This window comes from Scardinius erythrophthalmus (genome assembly GCF_964197995.2).
Source record: "Scardinius erythrophthalmus genome assembly, chromosome: 5".
Classification (NCBI taxonomy): Eukaryota; Metazoa; Chordata; class Actinopteri; order Cypriniformes; family Leuciscidae; genus Scardinius; species Scardinius erythrophthalmus.
In genome coordinates, this window is record NC_138225.1 from 15,125,816 (window position 1) to 15,145,645 (window position 19,830).

The following is a 19,830-nucleotide window of genomic DNA, read 5'->3' on the forward strand; positions in this document are numbered from 1 at the left end:
GGCTGAAATACAAGCAGTAACGTTACTCAAAAGTTCTCTGGAGGTGAGTTTAAATTTTAATAGATACACTCTATGCTCTAAAAGCGAAGGAGTGTATCCATTCAAGAACATATCAAGGAAATGACAGGAAGGACAAAGTGGTTTAACACACACACACATTATTTACAGGTTCTGCAGAAAAAGCTATTAAAGTCAACATGAAACAATGTTCACAGCCCATTTTCCTATAATAATGAAACGACTACTCACAAGAGAAGAGAGTGTTGGCGTGAGGATTTCATTAATAGGACAATGAAAAATGGGCATTTCATACCAGAATGGAGCCAGGTGGCTGAAGGAGAAGGGTTGAATGACAAGCCAAAAAGGACAGTCAGAGGTGGAGCAAGTTATGTTTTGATGAAAGATTACAAAGCCACTACTAAATTAAAAAAAAAAAAAGTGAAAAAAAAAAAAAATCACCAAATAATTTCTCAATAAGTCTAATTTTGATTTCATGTTGACTCTTTAATTAATCTTCATTCAATGTATGATCATTATTTTTCAAACGTAAAATTTAAGATATCAAATCTGGGCAACCCCATTAAACTATTGGGTAAAAAATATCTTATGCTTTGTTCTATCTTACATTTCTTCATATTTGCAATACCACTCAAATGTTTGGGGGGCCAGTAAGCCACTTCATTTTGGGAGTTTGGGGGCGGGGGGAGGAGGGCACTTAATTTTTTTAAAGAAATTAATATTTATATTTAGCAAGGATGCACAAAATTGATCAAAAGTGACAGTAACAACATTTATAATGTTATCTAACCACATCTCAACCCGCCAAAAGATTGTGACCATACCCCCATTATAATATACATATTTTTTTATTTAAATATACTCGTACCTCAGTGCTGCTACACTTAATATATATTGCTTTATTTATTTGTGTAATTTACTGTCCATCTTTTTGTATATCTATTGTTTACATTACTGTTGTCTTTTCTTAGTCTTCATGAATGTGTTACTGTTGTTCCCTGAAGGAACTGTTTCGTTTTTAACAATTGCCATGCAAGGTTCTAAAAATGACAATAAAGTTGACTTTGACTATTACTATTTTTATTCATCAAAGAATCCTGAAAAAAAAAAATGTAGCACAATTTTGACAAAAATATTAAGCTGCCTAACTGTTTTAACAATGATAATAATATGAAACGTTACTTGAGCACTAAACCAGCACATCATTTCTGAAGGATCATTTGACACTGAAGACTGGAGTAATGGCTGCTAAAACGTCAGCTTTTCCATCACAGGAATAAATTACATTTAAAAAATAAAAAAAATAAAAAAAATCAAATAGAAAAATATTATTTTAAATTGTTGAGCTGCTCTGGAAAAAAGGGCCTGCTAAATAACAAATAAGTTATTCTATGAAATGACAGGAGGTTTAGTGACATCTCACACACTGTATTATTTTTCTTGACCAATGGCAGCTTCTCGTTTCTCTCATTCTCATTTCCATATCCCTGATCTATGGGATAACTGCAAACAAATCAGAAATAAAAACCAATAACTAATAATAATTGTTGTAAAGGCACTGACAGAAATGTGTATTTTTGCAAGCCATCTGACATTAACTGAAGATCTGCAAGTCTAATTTTACAAATAACTCTTTTATTAAATTATAAAAACAGACATCGAATCCCATGAGAGGGATTGGAAAGACAGCGTGTGTGTGTGTGTGTGTGTGAGAGAGAGAGAGAGAGAGAGATTGATTGGTGTGTTCAGCGCTATTCTTTATGTGTGTCAGCACAAGAGGGTGTTTGTGTCACAGTGAAGGCCTGACTCTCCTCATCATCCTCTTCCTCTGAGCTGCCCATCACTGCGGCACTAAGAGCCTGCAGTGCCCCCAGCAGACCTGAGAGAGAAGCAGGATGAGGAACCAAGTCAAGTGTGAAAGAACATTGAGTAGACAAAGCAAAATAAATGAATGAATCAATGTATGAATGAACAAATAAAATAATCAAAGATTTTACAATATTATAAAAAAAAAATACATATCATGTGCAAAAAAGCATTAAAACCCAACTGCATACGTGAGTGTCAGTGTATGCTTACGTTCAGGTGTTGGAGGATTGCTGCACTCAGACTGAAGATTATGTTTTTCTTTCAGAGCATCGGTTGTCTGAATTGCTGATCTTCTCAGTCTTTTATACTCATTCATCAAACCCTGTTCCTGAACCACTGCCTGCACACACAAAACACTATGAGGCAAGGAAAACAGAAACAAATCTAAAACCCACATTTAGATATTTGAACCAAGTGGATTTAAATACGACTTCCACATTTTTTTTTGCATTTTTGACAAGTTAAAACAAAATATCACACCTTATGTTACTCTCATGTGTTTTTTTTTTCTCAGCAAAATTTGTTCTGAAATTAGCTGTAAATATTTGGATAGTAAATTTAAAGCTTCAAGTTTGATTATAAAACTTGCGATGAGCACCAAGTGAGCCAGGACTGCCACTGATTCCCCCTTAGAGAGAATAGATGAGTATGTGAGTATGTGTGTGTGTCCGCGTGTGTGTGTGTATATGACTCACTAGGAGAAGGTTGCAGTCTTTGTCCTTGTTTTTTAGCTGTTTCTGCAGATGTGTGATCTGTTTGAGTGTGTGTTCTGTTCTCTCTCTCTCTCCTTCTTTCATCTGTTCTTTCTCTCTCTCCACCTGCCTCTGAACCTGTCGCAAAGCTACAACTACACACATATAAAACAGACCGTGTGTGTTCAGTTCTGTGCAGACACTCAGAGCATTATTCAGAAAAATATAACATAACATTTGTATGCAAACTATATATGTATACCTGCTTTTGTGTGCTCTCTCCTTGCTGTGTTGAGTTGAGCCTCCTTGTCCCTGAGCTTCTCTGCACACACACTCTCAGCTTCTGATACCTTTTGTAAAACTGCACAAACATACACATCTTCAAAAAAATAAGCAACTGTACCGTTAGATGTTGTACACTTTGTAAATATTGCATGGATATAAAGAAGCACAAATGATTCATAATTAGAGTATGTGAGCAGAGTGGAAGCAGAGCTGCATGATTTTGCCTGGAGCAACGAGCAATTGATGTCAGCAGAATTCACCGTGTGTTAAGCACAGTGTTAATAGACTATTAGCAATGAGAATTGAAGAAAGATGGAATTTGTGGAGTGAATACAGAATGCTCTGTGTGGGGAGGGGAAATTACCATTGCTCCACTCACACACTGTTTTTCACACACCTGAGTCACACTGCTGCTGTAGTCTCTGGGCCTCAGCACGGAGCTCCCCAATGGTCCCCTCATGCTCTTCACATTGTCCCTGAATCTCCATTCGCATTATTTCTGATGCCTCCAACTCCTCTCTGCTGCGTGACAGAGCTTCCCTCAGGTGGCTCAGCTCTCTCTCTCCTGTAATGTGCATACAACACACAGTTAGGGCTCCTTTCTTTAATCCACTCTATAAACATTCAGTGTTAGGCCGGGGTTTGTGTACATACGCTGCTGCTGTAGTTCGGACAGGGAGGCCTGGATGAGGTCTGGTGTACGTTTGAGCTCTTGTGTGAGTTTGTCCCTGTCTGCACTCAACAATGCCACCTCAGCCTGGAGACTCTTAATAAAGCTGCAACACAGAGAGAAGATGACAGAACGGAACACTAGCATATTGCTTATTATACACAGTTTACTACTAAAATAATTGCAGGTGAAGCTGTACACATTATGCAATGATTAACATTTCAAAAAAAGTTGTATACTATATTGTCATCACACAATCTCTTGCATGTTTAGTTTAGACAAATGTGGAAAACCGGTTTTCTTACCAGACTGATCAATTAATATTAAAAGATAAATATAAAGAAAAGGCTGATGTTATTTTGCTTATTTCTCACATTGGAAATAGAAGGTTAAAGTAGTAGTAGTAACAACAATTTGTATTCTTATCATAATTATTATTATTATTATTATTATAAAGAAAAGGTAGAAAAAACAAATGCTGATATAATTTCTGGATTATCTGTCACACTGGCAAAAGGTTAGGGTAATAATAATAATTATTATTATAAACATATTATTATATCATTGACGACAACAACAACATGCAAAAACTATTATTGTGCGAATATTATTATGAATCGTGGGATAAAATGTCTAAAACATCATACAACTGATGTGTTTCGGGTAATTTAAAATATACTCTCTCTCTCTCTCTCTCTCTCTATATATATATATATATATATATATATGGGTAGTTGACGTGACGTGGCTTTTTCACCATCACAGAAGATAAAAAATAATTTATTTCACATTTTTAACATTTAGAATACTATAAATGGTTAAACATTTTCTTGTTTTACATGAATTTGTTGTTTTAATACCTGAGGTTTTTTTTTTTTTTTTTACAACTTTGAGCCAAATCTCAAAATCATCCTATGGGGTGACGGTAGACAACATTATTTCATAAACATAGAAAATAATGTTTAAACATCTTAATGAACACTCCTGGCATAATTGTGCAAGTGTCTATTTCACTAAGTGGCCATCACTTTTCCTATACATACATTTCTAAAAGTGTAGGAATTTCATAAAGTTTGTCATAGAAAAAAAAGTCCTTTGGTGTTATGCAATAAACTAAATTTCAAATTTAGTTGAAAGACCCCATTCAAGGTCATGTGACTGAAGACCCTTATGAAGCAGTGCACATGGCAAGTATTTCTCTCAGAATTGTTCAAATATTTAACTATGACTACGTTTACATGCAGCCAATAACCTGTTCAAAACCGGGATATTAGCAATACGGCCATGTAAACACCGGCAAAAACCCGATTCTATTCGCAAGGAATCTTGGTCTTTTGAGTAGAGACGGCGCATAAAAAAACCTGCGTGCAGTATACCGGAAGTAAACAAGAAGTAGAGGTAAACATGGCGAGACCACTGATCTATATAGAATGACAGAACAGCACCACACTTTTGGAGCGAGGAGGAAAGCGCAAACAAAGGCGATCGCTATCTGCCCCGAACTATTCATTATCCGCGTGCTGCTGCTGCTGTTGTTGTTGTCTTTGGATACAGGAAGAAGAATCGGAAATGACGCATATTGCGTCTTAAGGTTGTCCGTACGTCAAGACGCTAACTGTGCGTCGCCGTTTACATCGGGATATTGCCAATTCCATGTATACAGGAGTAACTCTCTCTACTCACGCATGTAAACGGGTAATTCCGAATGTTTCAGAAACCCAAATAGTGACCTTAACCCGACCATAACACGAATATTGACAGCTTGTAAACGTAGTCTATGTTTTCAGTTTTTTGTCCTTTAGTGTGACACCCCTAAATTTAATTTTTTAATTCAAATTTGTATTTTTAACAGCAGAACTATGTAATATTATGCAAATGTATCATGCCAATTGCTATTAACAGTTCAGCTAGTATTAGCATGGTTATTAACTGCCACAAAAGCTCAAATGTCCTTTGGTGTGACAGGAAATGTCACAGGAAATGTCCTTTGGTGTGACACTTTGGCCTGTCACACCATAGGACACAGATGTCACACAATAGGACAAGACCTCCTTAAGAAGCTTTTAAACCGAATATATAAAGTTTCAACAAAAAAACAAATGTCCTCCTTTATTATTGTTACAATAAACACTATATATTCTGACTCTTTTTATGCAATGACTATCTTTGTCCTTTAGTGTGAAGTTTTGTCCTATGGTATGACAAACATAAAACAACAGAAAAATATACTTATTTTAAAATATCTTTAAAAAAAAGAGTCAAGTTTGGCATTAGGGGAGTTACAATAATATCTCCTCTTAAATAGGTACAATTTCAAACAGTTTTGTAAGGTTGGCGAAAAAGTTTTATTGACATTCGTAGGGAAAAGTTTATCAGGTTCATCTATTCATGGTGAAAATGATTCTAATTAGTACTTTCATGTAAAATAAATATCACTTTAAGAAAATAATGTTTTAATAATGTGAACAATTCTGTCTCAAGTATTTTTTTATGTTATTTAATATAATTTCTTAGTACTTTTTAAATGTCACACCATAGGACACATTTACAGTACTGTTGAGTGAAAATGTGAAAAAAATATGGTAAGTCACTGACAAAATGAGTGACCACTACTATTTTCTGAAACTGCAGTTTTCATACTCCATAAATATATGTATTTTTTCTTAAAAAGTTATGTTTTCCAAAAAAAGTACTTTTTCTTGGCCATTTGTCAACTACCCATATACTGTATTATGACTTCTGAAACTCAAGGATCTTTTCTGGCTTTTCCAACAATCAACGGTGAAGTCACCTTAAAACAAAATAACTACTCAAAATTGACATTGAATAATAATGTCTCTAAATCTTTCCCATGATTCTCTACCTCTCTGACACTGCCGGCTCTTGAGATCTTGTAGCTTTCTTGGTTCTCCACAGAGCTTCTTTCCTCAACAGCAGCCCTGCAGACAAACAACACACGTTATTAAAAGTGAAACGCACTTGCACACGCTCACACACAGATGACAATCTCACCATGTACTGTGTCCAGACGTTTGGCAGCAAAGGCGAGTCTCTGGTTCAGCTGACTTACACTGGACTGAACTGCTTCCATCTGACCTGCCTTCATCTCTATGGCTGACATCACCCTGATGACAGAGACAGAGAGAGAAAGATAACACAGAGAGAGGCAGATGTTTATGGATGAGCGGACTTCAGGGGTTTGGTCAGAGGAACAGTCAGCTTTAATCTAATCACAACAGTCATGTTGGTGTTTAGAAGAAGAAGAAGAAGAAGTAGTAGTTTTATTTATATGTGACCCTGGATCACAAAACCAGTCACATGTCGCACGGGTATATTTGTGGCAATAGCCAACAATAGAATGTATGGGTCAAAATTATCGTTTTTTATTTTATGTCAAAAATCATTAGGATATTAAGTAAAGATTATGTTACATGAAGATATTTAGTAAATGTCCAACCGTAAATATGTAAAACATTTATTTTTGTGAGTGAATGCACCACAATCGCGAACATAAATGGACAACTTTAAAGGCAATTTTCTCAATGTTTCGATTTATTTGTACCCTCAGATTCCAGATTTTTAAATAGTTGTATCTTGGCCAAATATTGCCCTATCCTAACAAACCATACATCAATTGAAAGCTTATTTAATCAGTTTTCATATGCTGTATAAATCTCAATTTCAAATAATTTACCCATGTGACTGGTTTTGTGGTCTAGGGTTACATATAGCGTCTTTCCGTAGCTCAAGGTCGCTTTACATTGTACATTACAATACATTAACACACCCGCACACACATTACAATCACATAAGGACACATATAGTCACATTATCCAAAATACATGTTAAATAGATATGTTTTAGCTGAGTTTTGAATGTAGCCATAGATGAGATATTACGAAGTGTAAGGGGTAGTGAATTCCATAATTTAGGAGCATTGACACTAAATGACCTTTCACCTACAGTAGACAACCGGAAACGAGGGATGGACAATAAACCAAGTTCAGCTGATCTAAGGAACCGGGCAGGGAGGTTGAGTAAAGCAGATCAGACAGATATGGAGATGCAAGACCATTTAATGCCTTAAACGTTAGAATTAATACCTTAAAGTGAATATGTGATGCCACGGGTAGCCAGTGAAGGTCATGAAGCAAAGGAGTAATGTGAGCAGAACACCTGGTGGAGGTGAGAACTCTCTGCTGAGTTTTGAACATACTGTAATCTTGCAATACGTTTTTGGGCAGACCAAGAAATAGAGCATTGCAATAATCCAGACGTGATGTGATTAATGCATGAATTAAGGTTTCAGCATCAGCTAAATTGAGAGAAGATCAAAGAAGTGCAATATTACAAAGATGGAAAAAAGAGTTTTTAAAGTGGATATATATAGATGATAAACAACAGTGGGCCAAGAACTGAACCTTGAGGAACACCCTGTGTAAGCAAAGCAGTGGCAGATCTATACCCTTGTATGGTGATATAGTACTTTTTGTCGCTGATGTAAGAAATGAGCCAGGAAAGAGCGGAACCAGTGATGCCGATATCAGAAAGCCGAGAGATCAGTATTTCATGGCAGACTGTGTCAAATGCAGCGCTTAGATCGAGAAGCATCAAGATGTTTATTTACCCTGAATCCATGGACAAAAGAATGTTGTTAACCACCCGAAGAAGAGCAGTTTCAGTGCTATGAGATGGGCGAAATCTTGACTGAAAAGGTTCAAAAAGACCATTAACATCTAAATATGATCGCACTTGCGAAGCCACAACCTTTTCAAGGATTTTGCTTAAGAATGTTCAATTAAATATTGGCCTGTAATTGTCCATGTTTAGATGGTCAAGGCCTGTTTTTTAAGAATGGGGGTCACTGCAGCCATTTTTAATCCTGCTTGGACAATGGCGGAAGCCAAACTACAGTTTATCATATGTGTTATGAAGGGTGCAACCTCGAAGACACACATCTTAAGCAAAACAGAAGGTGTAGGATCAAGCCAGCAGCATGTGGAATTAGACTTCACAATTAGATCACTTATGGCAGCAGGAGTAGTCGGAGTAAAAGCAGAGAGAGAGTTTGTTGAGTGAGCTGAATCAGATAACATCACATGAACATTTGAGTCACTTGTATGAGGGGTGTCTTTGGTGATGGATTCAGTGATTGACTTCAATTTGTCTGAAAAGAATTGGGAAAAGCTATTCACAAGCACCCCAGAGCCCAAAATAACATGTTGTGGTGGATTAGTGAGTTTGTTCGAATTCCTAAAGGTAGAGGAGAAATAAGAGGATCTTGCATCGTTGAGGACTGTACGGTAGTTGAGCAAATGTTCTTTAAAAGCCAGAGAGTGCACAATGAGTCCAGTTTTCCTGTATAGTCTTTCTAGGCGGCGACCCTCAGTTTTCATCGTTCGAAGTTCAGGAGTGAACCAGGGTGAAGCACGAGTAGATGGAACCAGTCTAGTTTTAACAGGAGCATGCCTCTCAAGTATTTGAGAAAAAGCATTATTGTAAATACAGCAGATTTCTGACGGACAGTTAAGGCCTGTTCACACCGGGACGAATTTCGCGCGCGATATTCGCCGACGTTTAATGCCTCGTAACTAAACAAAGGGCGCCAATGTGAGTGTGCACACCGACGCGAAAAACGGCACGCGTAAAAGTGTCATTTTTAAAAAAACGCCTCGGGTTCGTTTTTTTGGTTTGACGCATTGCGTCAAAAACTATCCGACCAATGAGATTGGCGCTTTTGCTCATGTGTCTGGAGCTTCTGAAGTTACAGTAAAACACAACTTGGGGGCGCCCAAACACAAAACGGTCTTGCCGAGCACACATATGTAACGGCGAAGAAGATATATGCCGAGTAGCGTCTAAACACTGCCGGGAAGAAAGACGAGGAAGATGCAAGGCAAGATGAATGTAGAGCTGCTGGTCTCGTTTTTCTCGATTTTCTACAAAAATCTTGATAAAAGAGAACTGTTATGGAGTGGTATTAAGCGCCATCTAATGTCAGGGAATGAATTTGCATGTTCACTCGGCTCATCGTCAGCGAAAATCGCTTGGGTGTGAACACAAAAAACGCGTTGCAAAACGCTGGCGAATAACGCACGCCGATATTCGTCCCGGTGTGTACGGGCCTTAAGATAGTAAACATTCTGACAAGGTTGAAGCCCTTATTGAAACAGAGAAAGCTCAAGGGGTGTGATTGTGTGTGCTACCTGTGTGCAGTTCCACTGATATCATTCAGTGATCCCTCTGTGCTCTTATTGTGCTCTTTCAGCTGAGCATTCTCCTGTAGAGCTCCATCCAACTGTTGCTGTATTCCCTGAACACACACAAAAAGCAAGCACACAGGCTTTCAGAAAGACACACTTGCCTGTAGGCGCTACAGAAGAAAAGTTTTGGTGCTGTCACCGTGCAACACAGCTGATCAGCTGGACAGCTGCTCTGCATGCAGTGAGTAATCACAGATGAACAACGTGATGCTAAAATAGCAGATCTTCAGTGAGTCAATGCTGAACAAGCTTAAACCTCCCTAAGCTCAATCCAACCTGCTCAGGCTGTTAAAAAGCAAAGATAAGAAGGCAGAAAGAGATGAGCTCATGAGGGTAAGAGAGAAAGTTCAAAAGCTGATGCTGAAATGATCATGTGAATATCAATGAGCTAGGCTTAAGATATTTAGTGAGTAACCCCTTAAATTTCAATCTGTTTCTCACACAAAGCAATCACATGACCTGGAAGACCTGGAATGTAGTAAACCCTTTATCACACCATACCTGGTTAGAACACTTGTAACATTGTGAAAATGTATATATTGAGTCCAGAAACCCAATATGAATGACAGCAAAACAGATGGCATCAGCGCAGACTTTAAGGCCTGTTTCACACCAAGAACGATAACTATAAAGAGAACAATAACTACTCTATTAGCATCCACACTAGTGGAGGATATCATTGTTTGTTATGTCATCTGCCACTTCAAATGCTTGTGCTTTAAAGCAGGAAGGATTCTGATTGGCTGTCAATGTTTTTATCGTTCATCAGCTAGAAAATCTCGTTCTGAACGTGATTCTAATGAAATTGTGAGTGTCTCAATCAGCTCAGGGCACTGATCAGGGAGTTGGCCATTTTAAGGGCTGTCTCAATTGTAAAAATTCTTCCAGTGCACTGAAATGCTCGCTGCCTAAAAAAGTCCCACAATGCACTGTGAAAACCAAGGAGCATCAATGCTCACTATGTTCCCTTTTCTGAAGCATGAAATAAAACGTATGAATACTTGAATACTGAAGAAATTGAATAGGGGAAAGTCTTATAAAAATTATTAAAAAAGCATTATAAAAAAATAATACTGGAAAGTCTTCCCTGAATAAATTAAATACATATTAATCCTTACAATTAAAGTTACAAAAGTTATCCGTTTAAAAGCATGGGCATTAATGTTAATCAAACAACAAAAGTCAAATCAGAAAAAAATATTATTATTAGGCTGCTGTCATCCTAAGAGCTGCACAGATCCATTATTCCATTGGAATTATCCATTAAAATTATCGATTTTTCTTTTATGCAAAAAATCATTAGGATATTAAGTAAAGATTATGTTCCATGAAGATATTTTGTAAATTTCCTACTGTAAATATATCAAACATTTATTTTTGTGAGTGGATGCAGCACAATCGCGAACATAAATGGACAACTTTAAAGGCGATTTTCTCAATGTTTGATTTTTTTGCACCCTCAGATTCCAGATTTTCAAATAGTTGTATCTCGGCCAAATATTGTCCTATCCTAATAAACCATACATCAATGGAAAGAATATTTCTTCAGCTTTCATGTGATGTATATATCTTAAGTTAAAAAAATTGACCCATGTGGTTGGTTCTGTGGTCCAGGGTCACATATGTGCATGTGTGTATGACAGAGTACCTGCGCTTGTACATGCTGTAACTCCAACTGGGCTGTTTTGTCCTCTAGGTGGTGCTGAAGGACACTGTTCTGTGACTGCAAACACTCTACTTCCTGCTGTAGAGAGGATACCTACACACATTTACAGATTCATAAATTCATTATTCACACCTTGAAACATGATAAAACAGACAATTATTTAAAATGTGTTAATGACATCAGCTATTTGTCTTTTTGATGTTGATTTGATTTTTATAATCATAATTTTATAAGCCATAATTTAACAGATTGAGAATTTATTTTGGATTGATTCAATTAATTGACACACTACTGTTAAAAGCTTGGGGATGGTACAATTCTTTATTTTTTTTAAAGAAATCTCTTATACTCATCAAGGCTGCATTTATACACCTACACCTATTTATACATCTATACAGTAGAAACAGTAATATTGTGAATTTCAATAATATATTTTAAAATACAATTTATTCCTGTGATGGCAAAGCTGAAATTTCAGTACTCATTACTCCAGTCTTCAGTGTCACATGATCCTTCACAAATCATTCTAATATGCTAATTTGCTGCTCAAGAAACATTTCTTATTATTATCACCACTGTTTAAAAAGTTGCTGCTTAATATTTGTCGAAACCATTATACATTTTCAGGATTCTTTGATGAATAGAAAGTTTAAAACAACAGCATTTATTTGAAATAATTATTTGAATTTTTTTGTAACAATGTAAAATTATTTTCTGCCTTTTGATTAAATGAATGCATCCTCGCTGAATAAAAGTATTACTTCTTTAAAAATAAAATCCTTACTGACGTTAAACGTTGTGACCTGTATATGGACTTGCACTATGGTTGGAAAAAATATAATCTAACAGGTAGGAATGACTTTTGAAAATCAATTTCAGGAGGCAAACAAAAATACAAATTGCTGACACTAGTGGTTAGGAATGAATATTCAATTAAATTCACATTTTGTTGTATAGCGCTTTTCACAATACACATCACTTCAAAGCAGCTTTACAGAAAATGCATGAGTCCACATTACAATTTAGAGTGATCCGTATGTAGCCCCGCCCCTTTTCAGCACTGCGCTCCTTGTCTTTTGACTTCCAGTCTGTATTTTCACAGCGATCTTGCGTATTTATGAATGAACGGCTCGTTCTAAAATCTTCCTGGTCTACTGACATTTGTTAAGACATCTGCTTTAAACATTACAATCCTCATGATAACTTTCGTTAACTTTACATTAAGTGAATCCACTTCAAAAGCTAATTACTCCTGGACAGCAATGCCATAGAAATATACAGAGTGACTGCAAAAACGGAAGTTCAAAGACAATATTCTAAAGATGGCGGCGCCCTTGTTTCTCTGGCGCATAAGGTCTATTATCAGAGGTAACTGTCTAAGTTATGTATTTCAGAAATGTACATATACAAAACCACAGTTAGCTAAAAAATTATTAATTTAAACAATGTAATAATTTAATGCAGAAACAATGAGCTCATTGTTTGTTAACAAATGATTATCTATGTAATGAATATCTATGATAGTACACTATGTATGTGTGTGGGAATTTGTTTATATTACCATGTTGTGTAGTTGTGATTTCTCTGTGTGGAGTTGCAAGTCCCTTGTCTGCAGTTTAACAAGCAGCATGAAGACCTTTTGCCTCCAAACACTCAACATCTGCCCAGCCTTACTGCCAGAGTACAACGGGTCCGTCTGCACCTACACACATAACAAGTATCACTAAATGTACTAATGAATTCTTAACAATCAAACTGCATTGGTCACTCAATTCAAACACTTAACGCATATCTATATGCGTGTGTAATCTTACCTGTTCGCCTAGCTCTTTCTCTTGAATGGATAGAATGTCACTGGATGCATTCACTCTGACATTCAGTAGCTGGACAGATAGAGACAGAGCTTCCTTTTCCTTCTCCAAATGCTATAAACACACAATCATTATAGAATTAATGTAGTCACTGGAAATAATAAAGCAATCACCACAATTTACACAAGCTGATGTACTGATGGCATTTCAGTAGACTGCACATGTATGTGTGTGTGTGTGTGTGTGCGCACCTGTATCTGTCGTCTAAGCTCTTCATCTTCTTTTCTTTCAGTGATGTTGCTGCCAATGTATGTACGTAGTTTCTGCACACACTCAGACTGTTCCAGCCATGAGCTGTTCAGGACACTGCATAAACACAAATCACGCGAATTCAAATTAGCAGACCTGTAAATGATTTGTCATTTCGAAACAGTTATATGAGCAACTTATTTTTTATATACTCACCTCAGCTGATTTTTCAGCTCATCTCTCTCTGATATCACTTCTTGTATTTGGGTTCTCAGTGAGGTCGCTTCCTGTACAGCATCATTTATCATGTTCTGATATTCAAAGAGGTTGAGAGTTAGATCAGTTAGATCCTAACCGCTAGTGCAGTGGTTCTCAACCAAGGAAAACTTCCAAAAGGTTCACAGGATCTTAAATAAATTCATATTAATATATTAAACAATCTAATTCTAATAAGTTAAAATTATTTAAGTTAAAAAAAAACTAATCATTAAAAAATAAAATTAAGAAAATCCCAATATAAACACCCCAAGTATAATGATTAATTAATTTATCTCAACAAACTATTTTGACATAATTATTGCATAAATACAGATAATATCTAAGCCTACATAGGGGAGGGGGACCATTTGAATAATGTGTTGAAAATACAGGGGCCTTTCAAGTTAAAAAGGAGAACCACTGTGCAAGATGGAAAAAAGGTGTGTAGTGTTCCTTTAAGACACATTTAATTGATCAGAATATCATTGCACTTGAAACAAAACATTCCTAATTTAGTGTCAATTATGCCTTACCTGTGTCTCTAATTTTTGTTGCAGTCTCCCCATCTCCTGCCTTGAGTCCTGTAACTCTTTCTCCAAACGTTGACATTCAAATTTATACTCCCTTTTTAAGGTCAAAATCTAGACACACAAAATAAAGATGTATTGAGAAACTAGCTTTTCTGACCCTAAAATAAACGTTCTACATATATGTTACATACACGTAAAACTGTTCTGAAAAATCAGAGAATAAGGGAATAGTGTATCCATGTATTTACCAGGTCTTGGCTCATACTGAGTTCAGACTTGCAACTCTTTAATTCACTGTGTAACTCATCACGCTCCATACACTGTCTGCAGACACACACACACACACACATATTTCAACCTACATACACAGTGAAAGTATCAGACATGCAGTCAGTCAGTTTGAGTAATTATACCTGTTTATTTGGCTTTGCTGATCTCTAATCTGCTCTTTCAAACACTCTACTCTTCCTTTCAGACGCTCCATCTCGATCATCATCATCTCCTTGTCTTCTCTTAACCTTTCCACCTGCAGAGGTTTTGAGCTGCTCCTCTCATCTTCTGGCAACCTGACAGAGAGAGAGATGAATTTTTAGACAGACCCCTAAAATCACTAGACTGGATTCAACAGGGGTAGTGCTTGTTGTTTTGTGTACCTGTGGTCAGAGCGCTGCTGTAACATTTTCTCGCTTTGGTGTTTATGATGGACGGGCCGCCATGCTTCCACTCCATCAGTCTCGGTCCAGACGAGCCCCTCCCCACTGAATTTATAAGGGGGAGGAGCTCTGAAAGGTGTGGACTGTGGCAGATCTTGGGTGGGTGTGGCCTGTGAAGCTGTGGGCCGGGGCACAGGACCCCCAGTAAACTGAGCAGGTGTCATCAGAGGAGAAGGGTTACAGACAGATGCTGGGAGACAAACAGACAGACTGATATTATTGTACTAAACACAGAAAGAAAGAAAGAAAGAAAGAAAGAAAGAAAGAAAGAAAGAAAGAAAGAAAGAAAGAAAGAAAGAAAGAAAGAAAGAAAGAAAGAAAGAACTTGACCTCTAAATCTCTCTTTTGAGTATGTGTCCCGAGCATCTGGGTGTCTTTTTATCTTTACATTCACATTTAACGTTACATTATTACAGATGCCATTGCCTGGCATACAACACAACAGAACTGCTCATTATCTTCCAAGTTTGTTATTTTTAACCACCGTTTAGCTTTCTTCCAGTTCACTTTAACCCTGTAAAACCTCAAAAGGAAATGGAAGTTTATTGAACCTTAATTGATACTTTAGAGACCATAGAAATGTGTGTATCAAATGTTAAACTGAAGGCTTTATTATAGCGTTAAAGTCCTGCGGTGTGAGTGACAAATGAATTTTTAGAAGTACAAATAGTCCATGTAGACTATGGAGTTCATTTGAATATACAATACTGTTTAAAATTAAGTTAGATGAAATTTCTCATATCACGAAAAACAGCTGTCACTGCCTGGCATGTCATGTCAATAAGTTACCCTGATGTAAAGACTAATATACTGCTTATTTTGATTTAATAAATTGTAATATCACAAATATTAATTAATTGATATATATTTATATAAGAGCACCAGCACATTTTGGTTTGTTTATATGGTTTATGTCGGTCATTATTCGGATAATTTTTAATTTGTTTACCTCCGTCAGGAGCTTTCATGAACTCCGCAGGCGCGTTAAGCCTCTCTGCTTTCCACATATCCATAATAACCACTAAAAGCCGAGTCTTACAAAAGAGGTATCATATAAAGTAGTTAAAATGATTAAATCGAAATGTTTTGATGAATATTTCACGTCACAATTTTAGAAAGTGCACGTCCTCCCCGCCATTGAGTTCAAAGCTGCGCGTGCAGTTGTCATGGCAGATTTCCGGTCGGTGCGAGCCGAGGTACGACAGCAGCGCCCCCTGTCGTGAAGAACTAAATCAACTATACTAGTATGCAATATATTCCCATTTTTACTTAAATTCTAAATATTTGAATCGATATATGTATACACTCGGTACTCCTTTGAATCATTGTCATTAACCTTCAATGTTGTTTTTTCTCATCTTCTGCATTTGAAATTTCCAAAAAAGACAATCTGCTGACACTGAGGGGCCGAGTGTGAACAAACCATGATCTACTACGTGTTTATTTCTGAAACCTGACCAGTTATTTAAACTATACTTTTTTACATCCAGGGTGCACAACATTCTTCTAAGGTTTTATGAAGTGTGAGTGATTTAAAACATACATGCATATGCTTACTGCATAAAAAAAAAAAAAAAAAAAAAAAAACTAACCCTTCATGTTCAGTGGAGGTTTGTTATGCTGTGGTGTTTGACACTGATCTCTCTCATTTGTTCTGGTCGGATGTGTTTGTTCAGTCATTGATTCTTTGAGTGAATGAAGGCTTTGATTAGGCCACTGATGAACACTGACCTTCTTGTTCATGACCCAGAAAATGCCACTGTTGTATTCATGGTTCATAGGAAGAGATCAATGAAGCAACAGTGATTTGTATGGCAATTGTTTGTATTTTATCTATGACACAAAACCATTGACGAAAAATAGAATTAATTTTGAGTTCCAGTATTCTTCAATGAAGCATTTAACAGAATACAATTTAAACAAACCTTTCAGTAACATTTGATGACTGGGCAAACAGTCTTCTCTCTGGGAGTTGCTGATTTAAGAAGCAGTGCTAAAGACCAGGAAGGTTTATTTTGTATCTAAATATAAATGCATAAACATAGGAAATGAAACAACCGACATCTTGCAAATTAGAATAAAACATCTTGGTTTTTATGTACAGTCCAATACATTAAAATACATACACTCACACACTTTTGGAAATAAGGAGACATTGCAGAACTGGAAATTAAAATCAAAGTGGGACAAATGACCAACAATGTGTGAAATGCATATAAAAAGACGTTTCCTTTCCAATCCTGAACAAAAGCTCCTCGCAGAAATGCATTTACCCTGCTTACAATCACCATGGTTGCATTTACCAAGATTTCTTACCACAAAAACAATCATCATGATTCGCTCTGATTAACAAGCCATTCATGATTTAAACTACCCAACCTCAAAAACAACACACAACCTGAATCCATACCTCAATGAACTACACAAAGGGGAAAGATTATAGAATTTTTCACAGTGGAGCTTTTCCAAAATAAAAGTGAATAAAACATCAGTGATTCTCTCAGGACAGATGAAGCGTGAATAAAACAGTAGGTTGGATACCAAACATAAAAAACATTAACTTAAATATAAACCAGCAATGATTCACATTACATTACCCATTTTGTGTAAAACAAAATAATACATACATATATGTATGTATGTATTTAAGATATATAACATTATATTATAATACCTCATTCTAATCTTTAAAAAGAAATTAGATATATTCTACAGAAAGAGCTTTTCTCTGAAAAAGGGGGTAATGCCCTTTGTGCAGAAATACCTTTAAAATTATATCTATATATTCAGAAATGAATTTAAATCTGAGGGAGGGGCAGGCTTTCAAAGTGTCAGCCAATCAGCATAATTGCTTTGAGCTCTTAGAGGACCAATAAAAACTCTAAATCAGCCAACCACCACCATAAAAGTGAGGAATATCATCACAATATGAGCTTTAACCTACTTCTGGGAAGCGAAAACATTGAGAGAGAAGTACTGGGGGAAAAACAGACACTGCAAGTCTAAACCCTTTAAGGAAAGTTGAGTTATAAATTTTAGATTTCAATCACTCTTTATAAAGTCATTTACAACTGATTGTCTTTACAAAATTACTTAAAAATCAAAACTCCTCCAGGAGTTACAAAAAACAGCTATTTTTAAACCTCCATTACAAAAAAGCATGAATAGATAAGTCTGATCTCATGCTGTAAATGTTTGTCTGTTATATGTACAGATGGAAAGTTATGGTGTGTTTTCAGGAGGGAACGATACACAGCACCATCATGTGCATTTAGTCCATGGAGTGAAATCAGAAGAGGAGAAACATGTCAGCGATGCTCTCATTTACCCATCTCAGAACATGGAGACATTAAGAACCTGGAAGGCAAAACACAGAGTCGCTTTATAACCCCAGTATTGCAGGTGCAAAGAGGTTCTAATGATAACATTCAAGTTGGTCACACAGATTCCAACAGAAATGTTTTGGTTTCAGAGTGACCTCTGTGTGATCTGTGTGCATTGCTGTTATTGACAAAAGGCAATGGAATTAGTTGCCCACAAAAATTAGCTAATGAGACCACACCTTCACAATGACGTTTTAAACATCATAGTTTATCGTTATCGTTACTTCATAGTTGATAGGTTTTGTTCTTGGTGTGAATAGGCCATTAGTACCGTATTCTTTCACAGCATCTCTCTCTGTCAGTTCACAATGACAAGAACAATTGGACAAACAGAGAGAACAAATGAGCAAAGCAGATGTTTGAATTTTGTGAGTGTGGGGGGGGGGATACATATAAAAACACAAAATGCTCTGGTCCATCCTTTAATTTAAGTCTGAGGGATTTCTAACAAGCACCACTAATCAATAGACTGAGTGGATTAATAAGTTAATGAATAAACATTCGGATGAATTAATGCTCACCAAGGTTATAATCGTTAACGAAAACGAACGAAAAAACGAAAACTAGGTGGGAAAAAACATCGTCGTTAACTGAAATAAAAATAAAAACGAGGCATTGCAAAAAAACGATAACTAACTAAAACTGTAATGTGTGTTTGGCAAAACTAACTAAAATAAAATAAAATTATAGAGTAAATGTCCTTAGTTTTCGTCTTTGTCAAGGTCTTTCATTTTTTAACGCTATTTAAAACACGCAGCGTATTCATTAAGCTGCATTCCTTTCCCCATGCGTCTCTCACGTGCGCGCGCACACACACACACACACACACACACACACACACACACACACACAGCCCCTCCCCTCCGTGCACACCGCGTCTCCATGAGAACGAGTGTTCGTTCGACGTTGAAAGCAAGTTCGCGAAAGGTTGGTATCTCTATCTCGTGAACACCTTTACACAATCACACATTAAAAAGTGGTATAAAAATATTTTAAATTCTGAATATAATTTTGTCAGTGTGTTAATGTCGACCCGAGAAGCGATTGGCCTTCTTTAGAAAGTTAACTAGTCGCAAGTTTGAGGTAAAATGCACTTTTTGGTTGTGGTTGTCGATGTCAAAACACTATAAGCTGTGATTCAAATATAAAATAATGTTATGTCATTTTTTTACTTTTACACTGAATGTTTGCTGCTTAAATCCAGATGAGTAGGCTATTGGCTATTTTCTAAAATTGTATGATGTTTTTGTTGAGTTATTATTACACAATACTTTTTCCGACCTTTTTGAATCTTGCCCCTGACAAATAACCCAAATTACAAAAAAAGACTAAAACTAACACTAAAACTAATAAAAACTAAACTAAAACTAAGCATTTTCAAAAAATAAAAACTAAACTAAACTAGCAAACCCACTTTAAAAAC

At 36.4% G+C, this 19,830-nt stretch overlaps 2 protein-coding genes across 3 annotated transcripts in view; both read right to left on the reverse strand.

Annotated features, from left to right (window-relative positions):
• Positions 1-1,084: 1,084 nt before the first annotated feature.
• Positions 1,085-16,207, reverse strand: cchcr1 (coiled-coil alpha-helical rod protein 1). The gene is made up of 19 exons (XM_081366229.1): positions 15,974-16,207; positions 14,965-15,214; positions 14,725-14,877; positions 14,560-14,635; positions 14,315-14,422; positions 13,740-13,834; positions 13,526-13,640; positions 13,278-13,388; positions 13,025-13,165; positions 11,446-11,556; positions 9,741-9,847; positions 6,547-6,659; positions 6,398-6,473; positions 3,519-3,640; positions 3,262-3,429; positions 2,842-2,940; positions 2,583-2,734; positions 2,098-2,227; positions 1,085-1,897 (listed from the first exon to the last, which is right to left on the reverse strand). Exons 1-19 carry the CDS (start codon positions 16,035-16,037, stop codon positions 1,770-1,772), a joined length of 2,319 nt encoding a protein of 772 aa, XP_081222355.1. The 5' UTR covers positions 16,038-16,207; the 3' UTR covers positions 1,085-1,769.
• Positions 16,208-17,089: 882 nt separating this feature from the next.
• The window catches only part of stag2a (STAG2 cohesin complex component a), a 31,820-nt gene continuing 29,079 nt past the window's right edge, over positions 17,090-19,830 (reverse strand). For both annotated transcript variants that reach the window (XM_081365621.1, XM_081365622.1), the window contains exon 34: positions 17,090-18,381. In XM_081365621.1, coding sequence (XP_081221747.1) covers positions 18,358-18,381 — 24 coding nt within the window. In that variant the 3' untranslated portion in view covers positions 17,090-18,357. The remainder of the gene's footprint in view (positions 18,382-19,830) is intronic.